General features: G+C 42.1%; 1 protein-coding gene across 2 annotated transcripts in view; it reads left to right on the forward strand.

Annotated features, from left to right (window-relative positions):
• The window catches only part of VPS13B (vacuolar protein sorting 13 homolog B), a 1,337,220-nt gene that overhangs the window by 13,112 nt on the left and 1,306,296 nt on the right, over positions 1 to 17,812 (forward strand). For both annotated transcript variants that reach the window (XM_077493096.1, XM_077493095.1), the window contains exon 3: positions 6,365 to 6,508. In XM_077493096.1, the coding sequence (XP_077349222.1) occupies positions 6,365 to 6,508 (144 nt within the window). The remainder of the gene's footprint in view (positions 1 to 6,364; positions 6,509 to 17,812) is intronic.

The following is a 17,812-nucleotide window of genomic DNA, read 5'->3' on the forward strand; positions in this document are numbered from 1 at the left end:
GCATTCTTACCTTTTTTATAGTGTTTCTTCACACATGCCTAATACTTTTGCACAGCGCTGTATATACTAAATATTTAGATATTTTAGCATTACTGAACCAACAGTAGAGAACCCAGGAATGGCCATCAGCTAAGAACTTCTGTGAAGAAATGTAATGTTTCATGGACTGCGCTTTTCATGGGTTTGTTCCCAATCGGAACACTAGCTTTTAATGACAGTGAACAGATTGTCCAGGAATTAAGAACAGAAATCTTTGGAGCCTGAAACAGCGCTGCAAGGACTGAAAGTAGTCTGAGATATGAGATTTGTATTTTTTTTAGAGAGGAGGAGTGAAACTGGACTTTCAAACATTTAAGATAAGGTAGTAGACATAACATTTTAATAAGGATTGTGCTGCGAGGCAGCCAAAGTAAATTTTAAAAGGGAAATCTGCATAGTTCCTATTACTATAGTGGAATGACTCAAAATGTTTAACTATTCTTATTTGTTCTCATCAGTTATGAAAAGTTTATTTTTTATACTCTTGTCCCTAGCAGGTATTAATAATGGATGTAAGTATTAGAGAATTGTTAGTTTCAGAACAACAGAAAAATGTAAAATTTTTCTTTTTACCAAATTCATAAGTTAGTTTATCTACTACTTATGTCCTTAACCGCTTCAGCCCCAGAAGATTTTACCCTCTTCCTGACCTGAGCACTTTTTGAGATTCGGCACTGCATAGCTTTAACTGACGATTGCGCGTGCGATGTTGCACCCAAACAAAATTTACGTCCTGTTTTTTCCCACAAATAGAGCTTTCTTTTGGTGTTATTTGACCACCTCTGCATTTTTTTATTTTTTGCGCTATAAACAAAAAAAGAGCGTAATTTTTTGCGATAATATCCCCCAAAAATATTAAACGTTTTTTTTCTTCAGTTTAGGCCAATATGTATTCTTCTACATATTTTTGGTAAAACAAAAACGCAATAAGCATATATTATTTGGTTTACATAAACGATATAGCGTCTACAAAATAGGGGATAGTTTTGTGGCATTTTTTATTATTTTTTCATTTTTTACTAGCAATGGCGGCAATCTGCAATTTTTTTTCCCTTTTTTTTATTTTTATCGAGACTGCGACATTATGGCGGACACGTCGGACAATTTTGACACATTTTTGGGACCATTGTAATTTTATATAGTGATCAGTGCTATAAAAATGCACTGATTACTGTAAAAATGTCACTGGCAGGGAAGGGGTTAACACTAGGGGTCGATCAAGGGGACAATTGTGTTCCTAAGGCCGCGTACACACAGGCGGACTGTTCGCCCAACTTTGTCCGCTGAACAGTGTTTCAGCGGACAGTCCGCTCGTGTGTGGGCTTCAGCGGACAGTTTCAGCGGACAGTCTGACGAACAAAGTTTTTTCGGAATTCCCGTAAGACAGTCCGCTGAAACTTGGTTTGAGCGGACAGTCCGCTCGTGTGTAGGCTTGTTCGTCAAACTAAGTTCCGCGCATGCTCAGAAAGGATTTACACGCCGAAGGTTGCATTGCAGTGTATAGGACGTCGTTTTTCGAGTCCCGTCGTACGTGCCGTTCACGTCATCGCGCACGCTTTCAGCGGACTGTTCGTTCATCGTGTGTGGTCAAGTCCGCTCATGCAAATTTTGAGCGGACTGTTTGTCGGATTGTTTGACAAACTAAGTTGGGCGAACAGTCCGCCCGTGTGTACGCGGCCTTAGTGTGTGTTCTAAGGTGCGAGGGGACAATCTGCCATTCTGCCGCACTGCTGTGGCTGGTCGGCAAATGGTTAAAGAAGTACAGCCAGAGCTTTTTTGTCTGTATTTCTCCTGTGGATCACCCCCCCCCCCCCCAAAAAAATAAAAATAAATAAAAATTATGTAATGGAAGTGAGATACAGACATTATTTGTCCCCAAAACAAATTTTTTCATTGTGAAGTCCTATGGGACAAGTACAGGACCCACAAAGCATTCTTGTTATGGGAGCAAGTTTGTAAGAGGGATAATGGTGCCCTCTTCAACTTATTTATCTTTGCCATATCAATAGTAGATTATTAAAGATGAAAGTATTTTTGTAGTCTATATCAGGAAAACTGAGTAGGGTGACAAAAATGGCTCCCTCCATGGATACAGTGGAGGAATGACATCCAGGGACACAAAGTGTGTTATTTGTAGGACCACTAAGTGAAAGTAAAGCAAGAGGCATGTAGTCACCATACAAATGACCAGTAAGCTGCAATAAATGAAATTTTTACACTTGAGCCTGTTGGTTGACGGGCCTGAATTTGCACATAACTGAAGATCCTTTATAGAAACAACCGGTGCCTCAGAACATAGAAGTTTAAAGTAGGGATGCACCGAAATTTCGGCCGCCGAAACATATCGGCCAAAAATTGTGTTTTCGGCAAATTGCCGAAAGGAAAATCTTGCTGAAAATGGGGGCGGGGCCTGGGCGGGCCTCCGCCCCCTGGTGCCACCCATTGCAGGGGTGTTTTCCTGGCTCATCCCCAGTCCCCAGTCCTCAGTCCTCCCTCCTCCCTCCTCCTTTCCTCCCTCCTCCTGCCCGACAGTGCTGTGATCTCCGTGTGTCATGAAGCTGTGCATTGAATTGCCTGGGCGGCTGCAGTAACAATGTCCCGCCTCCTGTGACAGACGGTACACTGATCCAATGGGGGGACATTGAATCAGCCTGACGTGATTACAGGAGGCGGGACATTGTTACTGCAGCCGCCCAGGCAATTCAATGCACAGCTCCGTGACACACGGAGATCACCGCTCTGATCCGGGCATGGGTAAGGCTTCATTCAGACACTGGCAAGCTACATGAGGGGGAAAGAGTGTGCCCAGGGCAAGCATTGCAGAGTTTTGTCTGCAGCTAAATCACAAGTTTTTTTGTGCCCACAGTGCTGCTGCATCCAAAATAGTCATTTGTTTGCATCGGAAACTATCCACTTGTGTGAATGTAGCCATGCTATATAAAACCAGGTCATAGGACAAAGGCTGTGCTCCCTTTATTGACCATAAAAAATAAAATAAAAATTATCTTGATTTTGACCCAGCTAGGTTTTTATCGCCATGTGATAGAATAGGGAAGGGTTAAGTTATTGCTAGTAGAGGTAACGATATGATCATTCCCAATAGAAATCTGTTGGAACGGAACTAAGTAGCTTGGGGCCAGTTCACACCAGATGCAGTTCCGTGTGCTTTTTTTTTATTTATTTATTTATTTTTTTGCACAAAATTAATGCACAGTGTTTTCAATGTGAGGCTGCTTTGATCTCCTGTACCATGTTCGCAGTCTCTGACCATCTCCTGTACCACGTCTGCAGTCTCTGACCATCTCCTGTACCACGTCTGCAGTCTCTGACCATCTCCTGTACCACGTCTGCAGTCTCTGACCATCTCCTGTACCACGTCCCCAGTCTCTGACCATCTCCTGTACCACGTCCCCAGTCTCTGACCATCTCCTGTACCACGTCCCCAGTCTCTGACCATCTCCTGTACCACGTCCCCAGTCTCTGACCATCTCCTGTACCACGTCCCCAGTCTCTGACCATCTCCTGTACCACGTCCCCAGTCTCTGACCATCTCCTGTACCACGTCCCCAGTCTCTGACCATCTCCTGTACCACGTCCCCAGTCTCTGACCATCTCCTGTACCACGTCCCCAGTCTCTGACCATCTCCTGTACCACGTCCCCAGTCTCTGACCATCTCCTGTACCACGTCCCCAGTCTCTGACCATCTCCTGTACCACGTCCCCAGTCTCTGACCATCTCCTGTACCACGTCCCCAGTCTCTGACCATCTCCTGTACCACGTCCCCAGTCTCTGACCATCTCCTGTACCACGTCCCCAGTCTCTGACCATCTCCTGTACCACGTCCCCAGTCTCTGACCATCTCCTGTACCACGTCCCCAGTCTCTGACCATCTCCTGTACCACGTCCCCAGTCTCTGACCATCTCCTGTACCACGTCCCCAGTCTCTGACCATCTCCTGTACCACGTCCCCAGTCTCTGACCATCTCCTGTACCACGTCCCCAGTCTCTGACCATGTCCTGTACCACGTCCCCAGTCTCTGACCATGTCCTGTACCACGTCCCCAGTCTCTGACCATGTCCTGTACCACGTCCCCAGTCTCTGACCATGTCCTGTACCACGTCCCCAGTCTCTGACCATGTCCTGTACCACGTCCCCAGTCTCTGACCATGTCCTGTACCACGTCCCCAGTCTCTGACCATGTCCTGTACCACGTCCCCAGTCTCTGACCATGTCCTGTACCACGTCCCCAGTCTCTGACCATGTCCTGTACCACGTCCCCAGTCTCTGACCATGTCCTGTACCACGTCCCCAGTCTCTGACCATGTCCTGTACCACGTCCCCAGTCTCTGACCATGTCCTGTACCACGTCCCCAGTCTCTGACCATGTCCTGTACCACGTCCCCAGTCTCTGACCATGTCCTGTACCACGTCCCCAGTCTCTGACCATCTGCTGTTTGAAAATATTTTTTAAAAACAGTCGTTTTCGGCCTAGTGTATTTTTCATTTTTGGTATCGGTTTCGGCACCAAAAAACCCTAGTTTAAAGTTCGCTACTGTTATACATCATTATTTTTTATTTTTATTTTCATTCAACTATGTAGTGCAAGGGACTGCCTGATTGCATACAATTTTAAAGTGTTTTGGTCTGGTATTTAGCCCAGCTAGGATCGCAAAATGTCTACCATCATACCAGTCCTTGGCGAGAACGCACCTTAATTACTCACGTTTTCATTGCGACGATCTAGCGCAGTCATGGAAGACACCACTTGTTATATTTGAATAGCTTAAAAACCAGGTTCACGGTACGCTCATTAACGAAAGACTGATGGCTATCCTTAAGGACAAGTATAACAAATTCCAACGGACATGACAGCCCTGGATAGACAATTTTCCATCTTTTCAAGTGACATCCCGATTCTTAGAACTGTTAAGGTTCCACGTGGTGCAGTTTAAAAAACCCCCGGGGTACCCATCTCCCCCCCTCTCAATTTCCTTTTCTCTCTCGCTTTCTCTATTCTTTCTGCTGCTTGCCTTTGCATGCTTCCTCCCTTTGTCGAGTTTCTGTAGGCTGCGGATGAACATCCTAGCCGTGGCCATCTAGTTGTGCTAGGACATCCGTGGTTTAGATTACATGATATTGATTCGATTGCCTGGAAGTCGTCCTTTTTGGCATTTCTTGTGAATAAATGACCCTTATGTTTTAGATGCTCAGCTTACGCTTACAAATTGATGTTCCGTAATTCCTGCCTAATCCACGCTCTATTACTGCATAAGAGCGTCGTTGCTCTTGCTTTACATTTGGGTAGTAATGCTTGTACAAAGTACATTGATATTTTTATGTTTTACACATTGCTTTTAGACTCGGTTCACACTGGGGCAACTTGTCAGGCTGACAAGTCGCTCTCCATTCTGTATAATGGAACCATTCTAATAGGAGCATCACAAGTCGCGCCGACTTAGAAAAAGGTTCCTGTACTACTTTTTGGGCGACTTCAGGCGACTTGCATTGACTTCTATACAGAAGTCATTTTGCAAGCCTCCGCTCAAGTCGGAGGCAGTCGCTCTGCAAGTCGTGCTGCCTCAGTGTGAAACGAGTCTTACTTCTCTTGTTATATTGAAAACTTTCAATAAAATGTCAGCAAAAGAAAGTGTTTAGGGCTGACCTCATATTATTATATGGTTTTGGTAAATCTAAATTAATGTTGTACAAGAAAATTGTCTGTGTAGCCAGCTTTAGTCTTCATGGTAAATTTCTCAAATTATGAGAAATATAGTTTTTTAGAGGACATCAAAAACCTGCTTCTTTCCTAGGCACTCTTCTTTGCTGTGTAAGGTATATGTTGTCTGTTTTTTTTTTTTTTTTTTTTTTTTTTTTTTTTAACTTTCTGACTCTAAACCTTGGCCATTAAAAAAAAAAAAAAAAAAAACTTTCAGTGATGTGTGCGGGGTTTTTCCCTTTATTTTTTATTTTTTTAATTCTGTAGACTACAAGAAGTGATAGTGCCGTGGCCTTTTTACACTCACCCCCAGCAGTTTTGCCCTCTTTCACCTGTTGCAGCCAGTGACATTACCCAGCACTTCCATATATAGGGAAACTTATGAGCTCCTCCCATGACTAAAGAATGTTTGAGATCACTCAAGGAACTACTGCACAAAAAGGCTATGGCTACCCTGAGGTTAGCATTATGTTATGAATTAGGATATCAACATTCAGTGGTAATGCTGTATGTATTTTTATTTTTTTTTCCTGATTGCAGTACATGAAATGTGTTTTAGTACAGAAGCAGATTCCCTTTAACATATTTGTGTGATGTGTTTTATCAGGAGCTGAAGCTTCCGTTCACCTTTCTCAGTGGTCACATACACGAGTTACGAATACACGTACCATGGACGAAACTTGGGTCAGAATCGGTAGTGATAACAATCAACACTATGGAGTGCATCCTGAAATTAAAAGATGGGGCTCAGGTAAGATGCATGGTTTTATTTCCAAGTTAGATGCACAGATTAAAGAATAAGCAATACCATTCTCTGCAGCTTGAAAGTATAAGGCTGCTTTCACACTGCAGCGGGAGCGGCGTCGGCGGTAAAGTGCCGCCATTTTTAGCGGCGCTTTACCGTCGTTTTAGCGGCGGTGTGCAGGCGCTAGTGGGGTGGTTTTAACCCCCGCTAGCGGCCGAAAAGGGGTTAAACCCGCCCGCAAAGCGCCGCTGCAGCGGCGCTTTGCCGGCGGTATTGCCGCGGTGTCCCATTGATTTCAATGGGTAGGAGCGGTTTAGGAGCGGTGAATACACCGCTCCTTCACCGCTGCAAAGATGCGGCTGGCAGGACTTTTTTCACCGTCCTGCCAGCGCATCGCTCCAGTGTGAAAGCCCTCCGGCTTTCACACTGGAGTTAAAGGGGCCGGTTTTTTTCAGGCGTTACACAGGCGCTATTTTTAGCGCTGTAACGCCTGAATACCACCTGAATACCGCCCCAGTGTGAAAGCAGCCTTACTAAAGGCAAACTTTTTTTTGGATTGCATGCAGAGGCATGCGTACGTACACATTTGCCAGTATTAATTGCGGTCTTTGCCCCCATTAGGGAGATTCACCCTCTCTATTTGTCTTGTTTACCATTATCATTGAAAGTAAAAGTAAATCCCTAATTTTGGGTTGTCCCCAGAAAAGTAATAGAGGGGAGATCTTCCAATGGGGGCCCTAGTTCTGGTGACCTGGGGGTACCCAAGAATTCCTTTAATTTGCAGGGATTTCCTCTCACTTCCTGTTTGGCTATGGGACAGAAAGTGAAGGGAAAGCTTCACAATGGAACACAGATGGTGAAATAAAATCTGACGGGTTATATTCCTCTTGCTCTATCCAAAAGAAAAAGTTTTGTCTATAGTTCTACTTGAAGTCTAGAAAATACCTTGAAAAAGGCTATCACTTTTTCTTTAACAGTGTGAAGGTATGCTGAGACAAATAACTACAGTGCCTTGAAAAAGTATTCACATCCCTTGACATTTTCCACATTCTGTCATGTTACAACCAAAAAATGTATTTTATTGGGATTTTATGTGATAGACCAACAAAAAGTGGCACATTATTGTGAAGTTAAAGGGAAATTATAAATGCTTTTCATTTTTCCCCCCAATTTTTTACATATAAATATCTGAAAAGTGTGGCGTGCATCTGTATTTAGCCCCCCTGAGTCAATACTTTGTAGAACCACCTTTCGCTGTAATTACAGCTGCAAGTCTTTTTGGGGATACCTCTATCAGCTTTGCACATCTAGAGAAAATCTTTTGCCCATTCTTTGCTAAAGAGCTCAAGCTCTATCAGATTGGATGGAGAATGTCTGTGAAGAGCAATTTTCAAGTCTTGCCACAGATTCTCAATTGGATTTAGGTCTGGACTTTGACTGGGCCATTCTAATACACGGATATGCTTTGATCTAAACCATTCCATTGTAGCTCTGGCTGTATGTTTCCCGCTCAAGTCTCTTGCAGATTCTAACAGGTTTTCTTCTAAGACTGCCCTGTATTTGGCTCCAACCATCTTCCCATCTGCTCTGACCAGCTTTCCTGTCACTGCTGAAGAAAAGCATTCCAACAACATGTTGCTGCCACCACCATGTTTAATGTCCAGTGTGAGTTTTTTTTCCCCCCACACATGGCGCTTAAATTTAAGGCCAAAAAGTTAAATTTTTGTCTCATCTACAAGAGCACCTTCTTCCACATGTTTGCTGTGTCCCCCACGTGGCTTCTCGCAGACTGCAAATGGGTGTTCTTATGGCTTTCTTCTTGCCACTTCTTAATAAAGGCCAGATTTGAGGTGTGCATGACTAATAGTTGTCCTGGGGACAGATTCTCCCACCTGAGCTGTGGATCTCTGCAGCTCCTCTAGCGTTACCATGGGTCTCTTGGCTGTTTCTCTGATTTAATGCTCTCCTTGCCCGGCCTGTCAGTTTAGTTGGACGGCCATGTCTTTGGTAGGTTTACATTTGGGCCATACTCTCCATTTTTGGAGGATGGATTGAACAGTGCTCTGTGAGATGTTCAAAGCTTGGGATAGCGCTCAGGTTTTTTACCTTAATGCGGAGAATGCATTAGAGTAAAAAACCTTCAGCGTTTAGAACGACTTTAAAGCACAACTTCACTCAAACAGTGAAGTACTGCTGGAATGGAGCAGGTAACATTTTTTATTTTACTTTTTTATTGGTACTTCCGCAGTCATCGCCTAGGCGAGGATTATGCTGCTTGCCCCACCCCCACCTACTGCATGACTTACTTAGCTTTGCGCATAAGCATTGAGGACTAGCTATGACTCCTCGGGAAGCCATTGCTGGCCCCCGTATTCATGATGACAGTGCTCGGGACCTGAAGAAGTAAGTAGAACAGGCTATGGGAAGACAGTGCTAGACTCCAGGCACGGGTACTTACCTCATTTTTTTAAAATTCAGCCATTACAGCATTCTTAGCTGCTAAAATAATAAATTAAAAACAAATTCCCCTTTAACTTCTGCTTAAGTTGAGGTTGTGTCCTGTCTCTTAATTACCTGTTGAATGGCAGAAATGGGTGGTAGAGGCTCTGGCACTTGCCAATTACATTAGGTATAGGGCTTTATGCCAGGCTGAGTTATTAAATCAGGATTCAAGAAGTAATAAGTCTTTTTTTTTTTATTTATTTTTTTTTTTTTTTTCCGTTTGGGCCTAACATCTAAGGATCTTCACAGGGACAGGTGCCTACACTTCTACTTTTCTTTGTTATAAATATTTTAGCCCAGGACAGGTCTACTGTGAAGAGATTTGCGAAGAAAGTACATTTTTAGAACTGTTAACCATGTAGTAGGAACCCAGCTAGCCTCTATTTCATGCTTGTCTTGCACTAAACATTTATGACTTTTCTGGAGAGAGAAAAGCAATTGCTCCTTGCTTTTGTAGGAGATTACCTCTATGTCTTAAAATGGTTGAGTGCTTTAAGTGAAGCTTAGACCTAAATCTGTTATGTGGAATCTGCTATTTTTTTGTGAGCTGGGTTAGAAAAAAAAAATATATATATATATTCTGACAAAATCCGGTGGCATGATGTCTAAAGTGCCAAAAAGATTATTGTCGGGAACATGACATAACTGGAAAGTCATATACATGTTCAGCAGGTAATAAAATAAGTGGAAAACAGATCAATGTGGATTGTGTTCCATGTTCTCACTGGGGTCAGTGTGTGAGTTGTTCCACGTCCGGACGTTGTTAGTCATGTTGCCAAAATTCTTATATCATAAATAGAGGCAGCAGTAAACACGCAGTAACCCTTAACTGTTATCTTTCAGGAGAAGCAGATTATTCCAGCTTCTTTATCACATGTCTATATTTCTGTATCAGTGGTGTATCTTTTTTATTAATGCCTTTTATAAGGCATCCATTATTGCAGGGATGTGGAAATTAATGTAGCATTCAGGAGCTATTTAATCCAGTCTATGTGCCAGATGGCAATTTTAAGCTACCGGTTAGTCTGCTTTCGTTAACATTAATAGAAATGACACAAGCCATCCTTTTTTATTTTTAAAGTATTAGTAACTTAGTTATCGAGATGATGTGTTAAGCTTTGCATTATTGAGAATTTGTGTATTTAAAGAGGGAGTCCACCTACAAAAAATATTAAAAGCCAGCAGCTATAAATACTACAGTTGTTGACTTTTAATAAATGGACACTCACCTGTCCCAGGGTCCAGCGATGTCGACATCCGAGACCGATCGATCTCTCGGCTGCTGCCGCCGCCATTCTGGGTGAGGGAATCGGGAAGTGAAGCATTGCGGCTTCACTTCCCCGCTCCCTACTGAGCATGCGTGAGTCATGCAGCGCACTAGGAGTGGTCCGCGCTGTCTCTGGGACCCATGTGTGTCCCAGCAGACAGCGTGGCGGGACAGGAAATGGCATCTGCACCCCGCCAACTGTGACACCGGGGGGGGGGGGGAGGTTTCCGATGAGCAGAAGTTCCACTTTAGGGTGGAACCCCACTTTAAAAGTGATTGTAAACGATCACTTTGTAAAACTACCTATTCAGTTTCAAATAGAAATAAAATGAAAAACATATATACTTTTTTTTTTGTTCCCTTTTTTTATAAGCAATCACATTCCCTCTGTTCTTAGCTGTATAAGAGCTGGGGGGAGGAGAAGCAGCAGCACACTGAGCTTCCCAGTGAATGGCTGTGCAGCGGGGTGTGTCAGGACAAGTCTGATCATTGGAGGAGAGCACACAGAGTTTCCAGCATAGCTAGAGCACTGGGGGTGTGCTCTCCTGTTTAGTGTGGTCAGTTTTTAATAGGAAAGCAGAGGAACTAGCAGGAACACCAGGGATTTCACATAAATGAAGCAATACAAAGACAACAGGATACTTTCTCATACAAATAGATGGTACAGCGGGGACATATCAGGAACATGAATTTGGGGTAACATGCGCTTTAAGTAAAGATGCATTTTTTTGATTTGTTGTAAAATTTACCGGAAAAGTAAAAATGCTCTTTGTCTTGGCAGGGCAAAGAAACTGGTTTGCTTTTAATTTAGCTCTACATAGCAGCATGTGCATACCTTCCTTAACCATCTCTGGAACTCTGTTCATCCGTTGGGAGCAGGAGAAAGCCCTGTGTAAGCAATGTTGAAGCTTAAAGCAGCGGTCTTTCAAATGCAATTTTTTGGGAAAAAATACACTTCAGTGAATAAAAAAAACAAAAAAAACGAAATGGTAAAGTTAGCCCCATTTTTTTTGTTTTAATGTGAAAGATGTTACGCTGCGAGAGTCGTGAGCAAATCATGATCCATCTTCTAAGCAACAAAGATTGTGAATCTCATTTTAGCCAGAATTGTGCAGCTCAAATGCCCACTAGAGATGCACCGAAATTTCGGTGGCCGAAAAATGTGTTTTTGGCACTTTGACGATAATGGTACTGAAAATGCAGACGATTTTGCCACAATTTAATGTGCTCATAGAGTGTTTTTTGTAGGTCATGTGACTCAAAAACCCAATCATAAATGTAAAACAGGTGCATTATTGATTGCATTTCAATGGGAAGGTACTGTGTGTGTGTGTGTGTGTGTGTTTTTTATTTTTTTTGTATCTGACCAAAAATGCAGCAGGCAAGATTTTGAACACCACAATAGAAACTCAACTGACTAGTGTGAAGACATGCATAGAGAATTTAAAGGGGTGCAGATAATGGCTGACAATAGATTATTTATTTAAATTCATGATATTAATTTAAAAGTGTATAATACAATTTTATATATACAAATCTATATATTTTTAAAAAACTGTCCTTTTTTTTTGGTTTTGATTTTCGATTTCGATTATCGGCCAGGTGCATCCTGCATTTTCAGTACCAAAATTTCCATTGAGTGCACCTCTATTGCCCAAAGTCTTTGATAATTTTCTATTGCATGTCTATAGTCTCTCAAAGCTTTCCTTACTACTGCATTTACTAATGTTTTAAACTGCCCTTTGGGTAATATCAGGGGCTGAGCTTTGGGCCCCCTATATCCAAGAAAATTTCACACTCGTTTTTGCTCAAAGTATTGATGGCAATAGGGCTAGCATGACAGCCAAGCAATTGGGTTTATTCTAAAATTGTCCAAACTGCCTGGAATTTGATGCATCTTTAAATAATTGCAGTTGCCAACTAAGAGAGAACTGTGGAAGAGGTAACACAAATTGTAATGAGAATTTTCTCGCTGCAACAAAAACTGCTTTATACAGTACTGTAGGACTTGAATGATGTAACCGTGACAGCATGTACATTTGACAGCCTTTGACATTTGTTAAACTGTTTTTTTGTGATTTTTGAGTGGTATTTTGTTCTATCCAGTTCCACTTTAGCTAAGTGAAAGTAAACACTATTAACTTTAATTCTATGCCAATATTTTTAAATAACCTTCCACCAGTCTTAATATATTTACTTCTCATTTTCTTGTAAAAACTAGAACTTTTTCATAGCTGGTTTCTTCCCACTGGCCCATCTTCTACATTCATGTAAGTTTTCGGTAATAGTAGAGCATTTATGCAATGACTGGCTATTATTTTTCTTCCCTTGATTTTTGTACATTTCTTTAATAGCTAGACATACTTTATGTAGGTGTGGTGTAAGATTGCCCACTCTGTATCAGGGAACTTGCCTATGTCATTGAAGAAAAAATAAGCGCTTTAAGCAGTAATGGCATTTTTTGTTTGTGGTAGTAATTACAGCATGACTAACGGTGGAAAGTTTTCACATCTAGTTTAAAGCTTTGTGAGTTACAGTAATGGCGAGAAATTATCTTTTATGGTGGTTAATGATGATTATTTCCTATGGGAGCTGGCGATCTTCTGGTCTTTCTGGATAGGCCTTCTGCTTAGTGCCTTGATGAGCCATGTGCAGAAGAGGTCATATAGTTACATCCAGCTTAAGTTCTATGTTTTTACACATGTACTAGACAAGTGGCATAACTCGGAAGCTTAGATCTGGCATTAAGACATTGCTTAGCTTTTTTTTTTTTTTGTATTTTAGCTTGTACTAAAATTCTGTTCAGAATACATGGGCCATAGTCTTGCTTTCCAGCAACCTAGAAAGAGAAAGGAAGGTCATATGCTATACAAGAAGTCTTATGCCTACTGTACAAGAAGAGTAATGGGCCGGATAAAGCAGAACTCTGACCAAAGTAACAAGAAATATGTTAGTGTTCTTAAACCCACAGCAGTAAAATCAGACTGTATATGCAGTAAAGCATGCTTGTTATACTCAATGTGGACCCTAAGGAGCTAATACTCTCTATTGGGAGGATGCATGTGATCAGCACAAGGTCAATCAGCACTGTCTATTTAGAAGGTCAGGGGTCCTGCAGCCTCATAGGACAGTTGGAGGAGAATGAAAACTCCTCCTACAAGCTTCAGCTAGTACTTGGCCAGACACTGGTAGAAGTTGCAAGCTATATACTGCCGATGAGAAAAGGTATTTAGCAGTTTATATTTACTAAAATAATTGCATCTCTTTGTTCTGTGTACCGTGAGAGACCAGATATGGTGAATGCAATTTTTACTGCAGTATTGTCTTTTCAATCCAGAGCTGTCCTTCACAATACTTATTTTGTGCCACTAGATGTCCTCAGTCTGACTGTCAGCATCTTTCAACTAATTTACTCTAATCCCAGGCTGTCATTGACCTGCAACTAGCCTGTGTGTGACTGGACAGTGAAATGAGAAGCAGCAGACTCCTTAGCTTATCTTGGTGTCATTTTGTTTTCTTCTCCTATCTGCTTGTTCCGTTTTGGCACACAAGCACCACTTGGCTTCTCTTGCTCTGGAGTCCTGCTCTACAGCAACTTCAGCCCGTTAAATACCAAGTAAAATCATTTACTGATTGCATTTCATTGCAAACAAATTACCTGCATTTAATGTGTTGTTGACAGAACAGCACTACTCTGTTACGTACAGAGGTCCCTTGAAATGGGCACTTTGAACACTTTTGCAAATATATGCATAATCCAAACAGAACCCTCTGTTTTTATTGTAAACTGTTATACAGGGCCAATTTGATTGTTGTGCAGGCTGGGCTGGCTGGTCGGTAAGTGTGCTGGGAAATCTTTTGTTTGTGATGTGCATTGCCCTTCCATGTGCACCTTGTAGCAAAGGCCAGTTCTAGATTGAGGTGGTTGTTACTTTTTTTTGTACAGCATTACTCTGTGTTTTATATCTTGGTGAAGTTTATAGTTAAATACATACATTTTAGCCATATTTATTACATTCTATTTATACATTTTAAAAAAATGTGATTTTCTGGAAATATTTCTAGGCTACTCATCTTGGTAGATTAATTGATTGGCCTAGTTGCATCACTAACCTAGTCCCAAAATACCAACCAAGCTGCTCTTTTCGGTCATCCCAAGACCTCCTGCTCTCTAGCTCCCTTGCTCGCCTTCAGGATTTCTCCAGCGCTTCTCTTATCCTTTGGAACTCCCCAATCTGTCCGACTGTCCCATAATCTATCCATCTTTAGGCGATCCCTGAAAACCCTTCTCTTCAAAGAAGCCTATCCTGCTTCGAACTAACAGTTTTACTTCCACCATCAGCTCACCCCCCCCACAGCTTTTACCTTTTGTATCAATTGACCCTTCCTTTTTAGATTGTAAGCTCTAACGAGCAGGGCCCTCTGATTCCTCTTGTACCAAATTGTAATGTAACTGTAATGTCTGCCCTCATGTTGTAAAGCGCTGCACAAACTGTTGGCGCTATATAAAACCTGTATAATAATAATAATTGGTGCCGTTACCATAGTTCTAAGCTCTGGGTGCAAGTAGAACAGGCTGAAACTGACATCTTGTTAAAAGGAGATTTGTGGTGCTATGATAACTTGCCACCATTGTTAAAATCAAAACCTTTACTGGGTACCATGCTCTGTATATGCTCACACGTCCGTACACAGGCTTCCTTCTATACCCAAGACTCCCCCTTATTCCCTATTTTAGGGAACCCACAATTTTTTCCTGCCCTTAGTTCTCAGACGTTCAAAACCCTATGCCAATTGGGCAGTGATCAAGCGTCCCATTTTTTTAGTGACGGAACAATGGCCTTCTATGGCATTGTTGACAAGTGACACAGGCCCCTTCAAGCCCCCCCCTTTTTGGAAGCACCATTTTTTACATTTCATATCAAATGCTCAGGGTTTTTTGCCGACACTTGACAACTTTTGAGGAATACTGTACAGATGAAGGAACTCTGTTGCAAGTTTTTTCTAGACTTATAAGTAACTGAGCACTCCCTCTAAACAACCAGACCTACCCTGTAAGAGAAAATCTTATGTTTACATCGAGCCAGCAACACATTGTTAGATTCTTCCTGAAATCCTTGATCTGTACAAATATTCAGGAGCCCAACTTTAAAGTTTTGACCAGGTGATATCATATTGCTCATATGTTACACAAATACTATCCCAATACAACTGACCTTTGCTGGAGATGCAAGGAGTGAAGAGGAACGCAACTACACATATTTTGGTCCTGTTGTAAGTCGACACATTTTGGACGGAGGGCCGAAAAATTACTAAAGTTCATGGAATATAAGATTGCTGACAGTCCAGCTTTCTTGTTACACGTTTCAACCATTCCCACAAAAATGTATAAAAAAATCAATTGTATGACGCCTATTAAATGCTGCCAAGTCCTGGGTCCCTCTTCATTGGAAAAAAACTACCACCGACTATTGTGAGGTTGGCTTCACAAGGTAGAAGATATAAACAAGATGTAGGACTTGATAGTTAAAGCACAGCATAAACATGAAAGATATTCCAAAACCTGGGGCTTTGTAATCTGTTTGTACTTTCTGAAGAAGGAACAGTTATTTTTTTTGGATTATACATTCTTTGATGGGTCAGTTGACATTTGTTATCATGACGTAATGCCATCTTAAACACCCCCCCTTCCTCCTTTTTTATTTTCTTTTCTCTTTCTTTCTTGGCCTAGCTACTTTTTATTTACTCCTGTTCTTGGGAAAAGGGAATGGGCAGCCCCATACCTTTCTCAGTAGTTAATCTTTTATATGTTTTGTGACAAAAAAAGGGGGAAATGTCTTACAATCTCTCTACTATACTTACCTGAGATTTATGTACGTCAGAAAATTGTTTATTTGTTGGGCATTATAATATACAACATAAATATCAATGTTTGCCCATTATTGATGTAATGACTTGGCTCAGCCCTTTCTGTGATTTACTATTAACCACTTAACAACCACCCATTGCCGATTAACGGCTTCAGGGCGGTTGTTTAACTCTGAGAGGCCGTTAATTACCAGCCTCCCAGAATTCTGCTCTCGCGCTCCCCCTGGGGCGCACGCGAGATCATCCGTGACCGCCGGGTCCAGCGGACCCCGCGCATCACGGTAAACGGCTGCTCGTCACGGCCGTTTACCACGTGATCGCTCCGTCGGTACAACGGAGGGGAAAGAGATCGGTATCAGCAGCGATGTGGGCTGCATCTGCAGTGCCCACATCGCTGCTCACCGAATTTAACCCCTCAATTCCCTGCCAATACTCTGCAGTACCCTGCCAATACTCTGCAGTACCCTGCCAATACTCTGCAGTACCCTGCCAATACTCTGCAGTACCCTGCCAATACTCTGCAGTACCCTGCCAATACTCTGCAGTACCCTGCCATTACTCTGCAGTACCCTGCCATTACTCTGCAGTACCCTGCCATAAATTGCCATACCCAGCCATACCCAGCCATACTCGGTGATACCCTGCAATACCCAGCCATAGACGCTCCCCCACCCCTCACCGCCCTCCGGTGCTTCTACCAACTCGCCAGTACGATCAAAGCCAGAATCTTTTTTTTTATTTTTTATTTTTTCAGGCTTCCCAGCCTAGAGGTGAGATGTAGGGTCATATTGACCCCCAGATTTCACTGTAAAGAGGACCTGTCACCCCATATTCCTATTAAAAGGGATGTTTACATTCCTTGTAATAGGAATAAAAGTGATCCAAAAATTTTTTTTGGGGGGAAAAAAATGTCAAACTAAAATAAATAAAGTAAAATGAACAATAAAAAAAAAAAAAAAATTTTTTTAAAGCGCCCCTGTCCCCATGTGCTCGCATGCAGAAGCGAACGCATACATAAGCCCCACCCACATATGAAAACGGTGTTCAAACCACACATGTGAGGTATCGCCGCGAACGTTAGAGCGAGAGCAATAATTCTAGCCCTAGACCTCCTCTGCAACTCAAAACATGTAACCAGTAAAAAAATTTTAATGCGTCGCCTATGGGGATTTTTAAAGTAGCGACGTTTGGCGCCATTCCACGGGCATGTGCAATTTTGAAGAGTGACATGTTCAATATCTATTTACTCAGCATAACTTCATCTTTCACTTCTTGCAAAAATTGGGCTAACTTTACTGTTTTTTTTTGTTTTTTTTTAAGCACAAAACTGTTTTTTCCCCCAAAAAAATGCGTTCGAAAAATTGCTGCGCAAATACCGTGTGAGATAAATATTTGCAACGACCACCATTGTGTTCTCCAGGGTCTTTGCTAAAAAAAAATATATAATGTTTTGGGGTTCTCTGTAATTTTCTGGCAAATAAATGATGATTTTTACATGTAGGAGAGAAATGTCAGAATTGTCCTGGGTGCTCCAGAACGCCTGATGGCTCTCCCTGCATGTTGGGCCTCTGTATGTGGCCATACTGTGTAAAAGTCTCACACATGTGGTGTCACCGTACTCGGGAGTAATAGCAGAATGTGTTTTGGGGTGTAATTTGTGGTATGCATATGCT

The sequence above is a fragment of the Lithobates pipiens genome, unplaced genomic scaffold, assembly GCF_037356315.1.
Source record: "Lithobates pipiens isolate NorthernLeopardFrog02 unplaced genomic scaffold, aLitPip1_a1.2 Scaffold_19, whole genome shotgun sequence".
Classification (NCBI taxonomy): domain Eukaryota; kingdom Metazoa; phylum Chordata; class Amphibia; order Anura; family Ranidae; genus Lithobates; species Lithobates pipiens.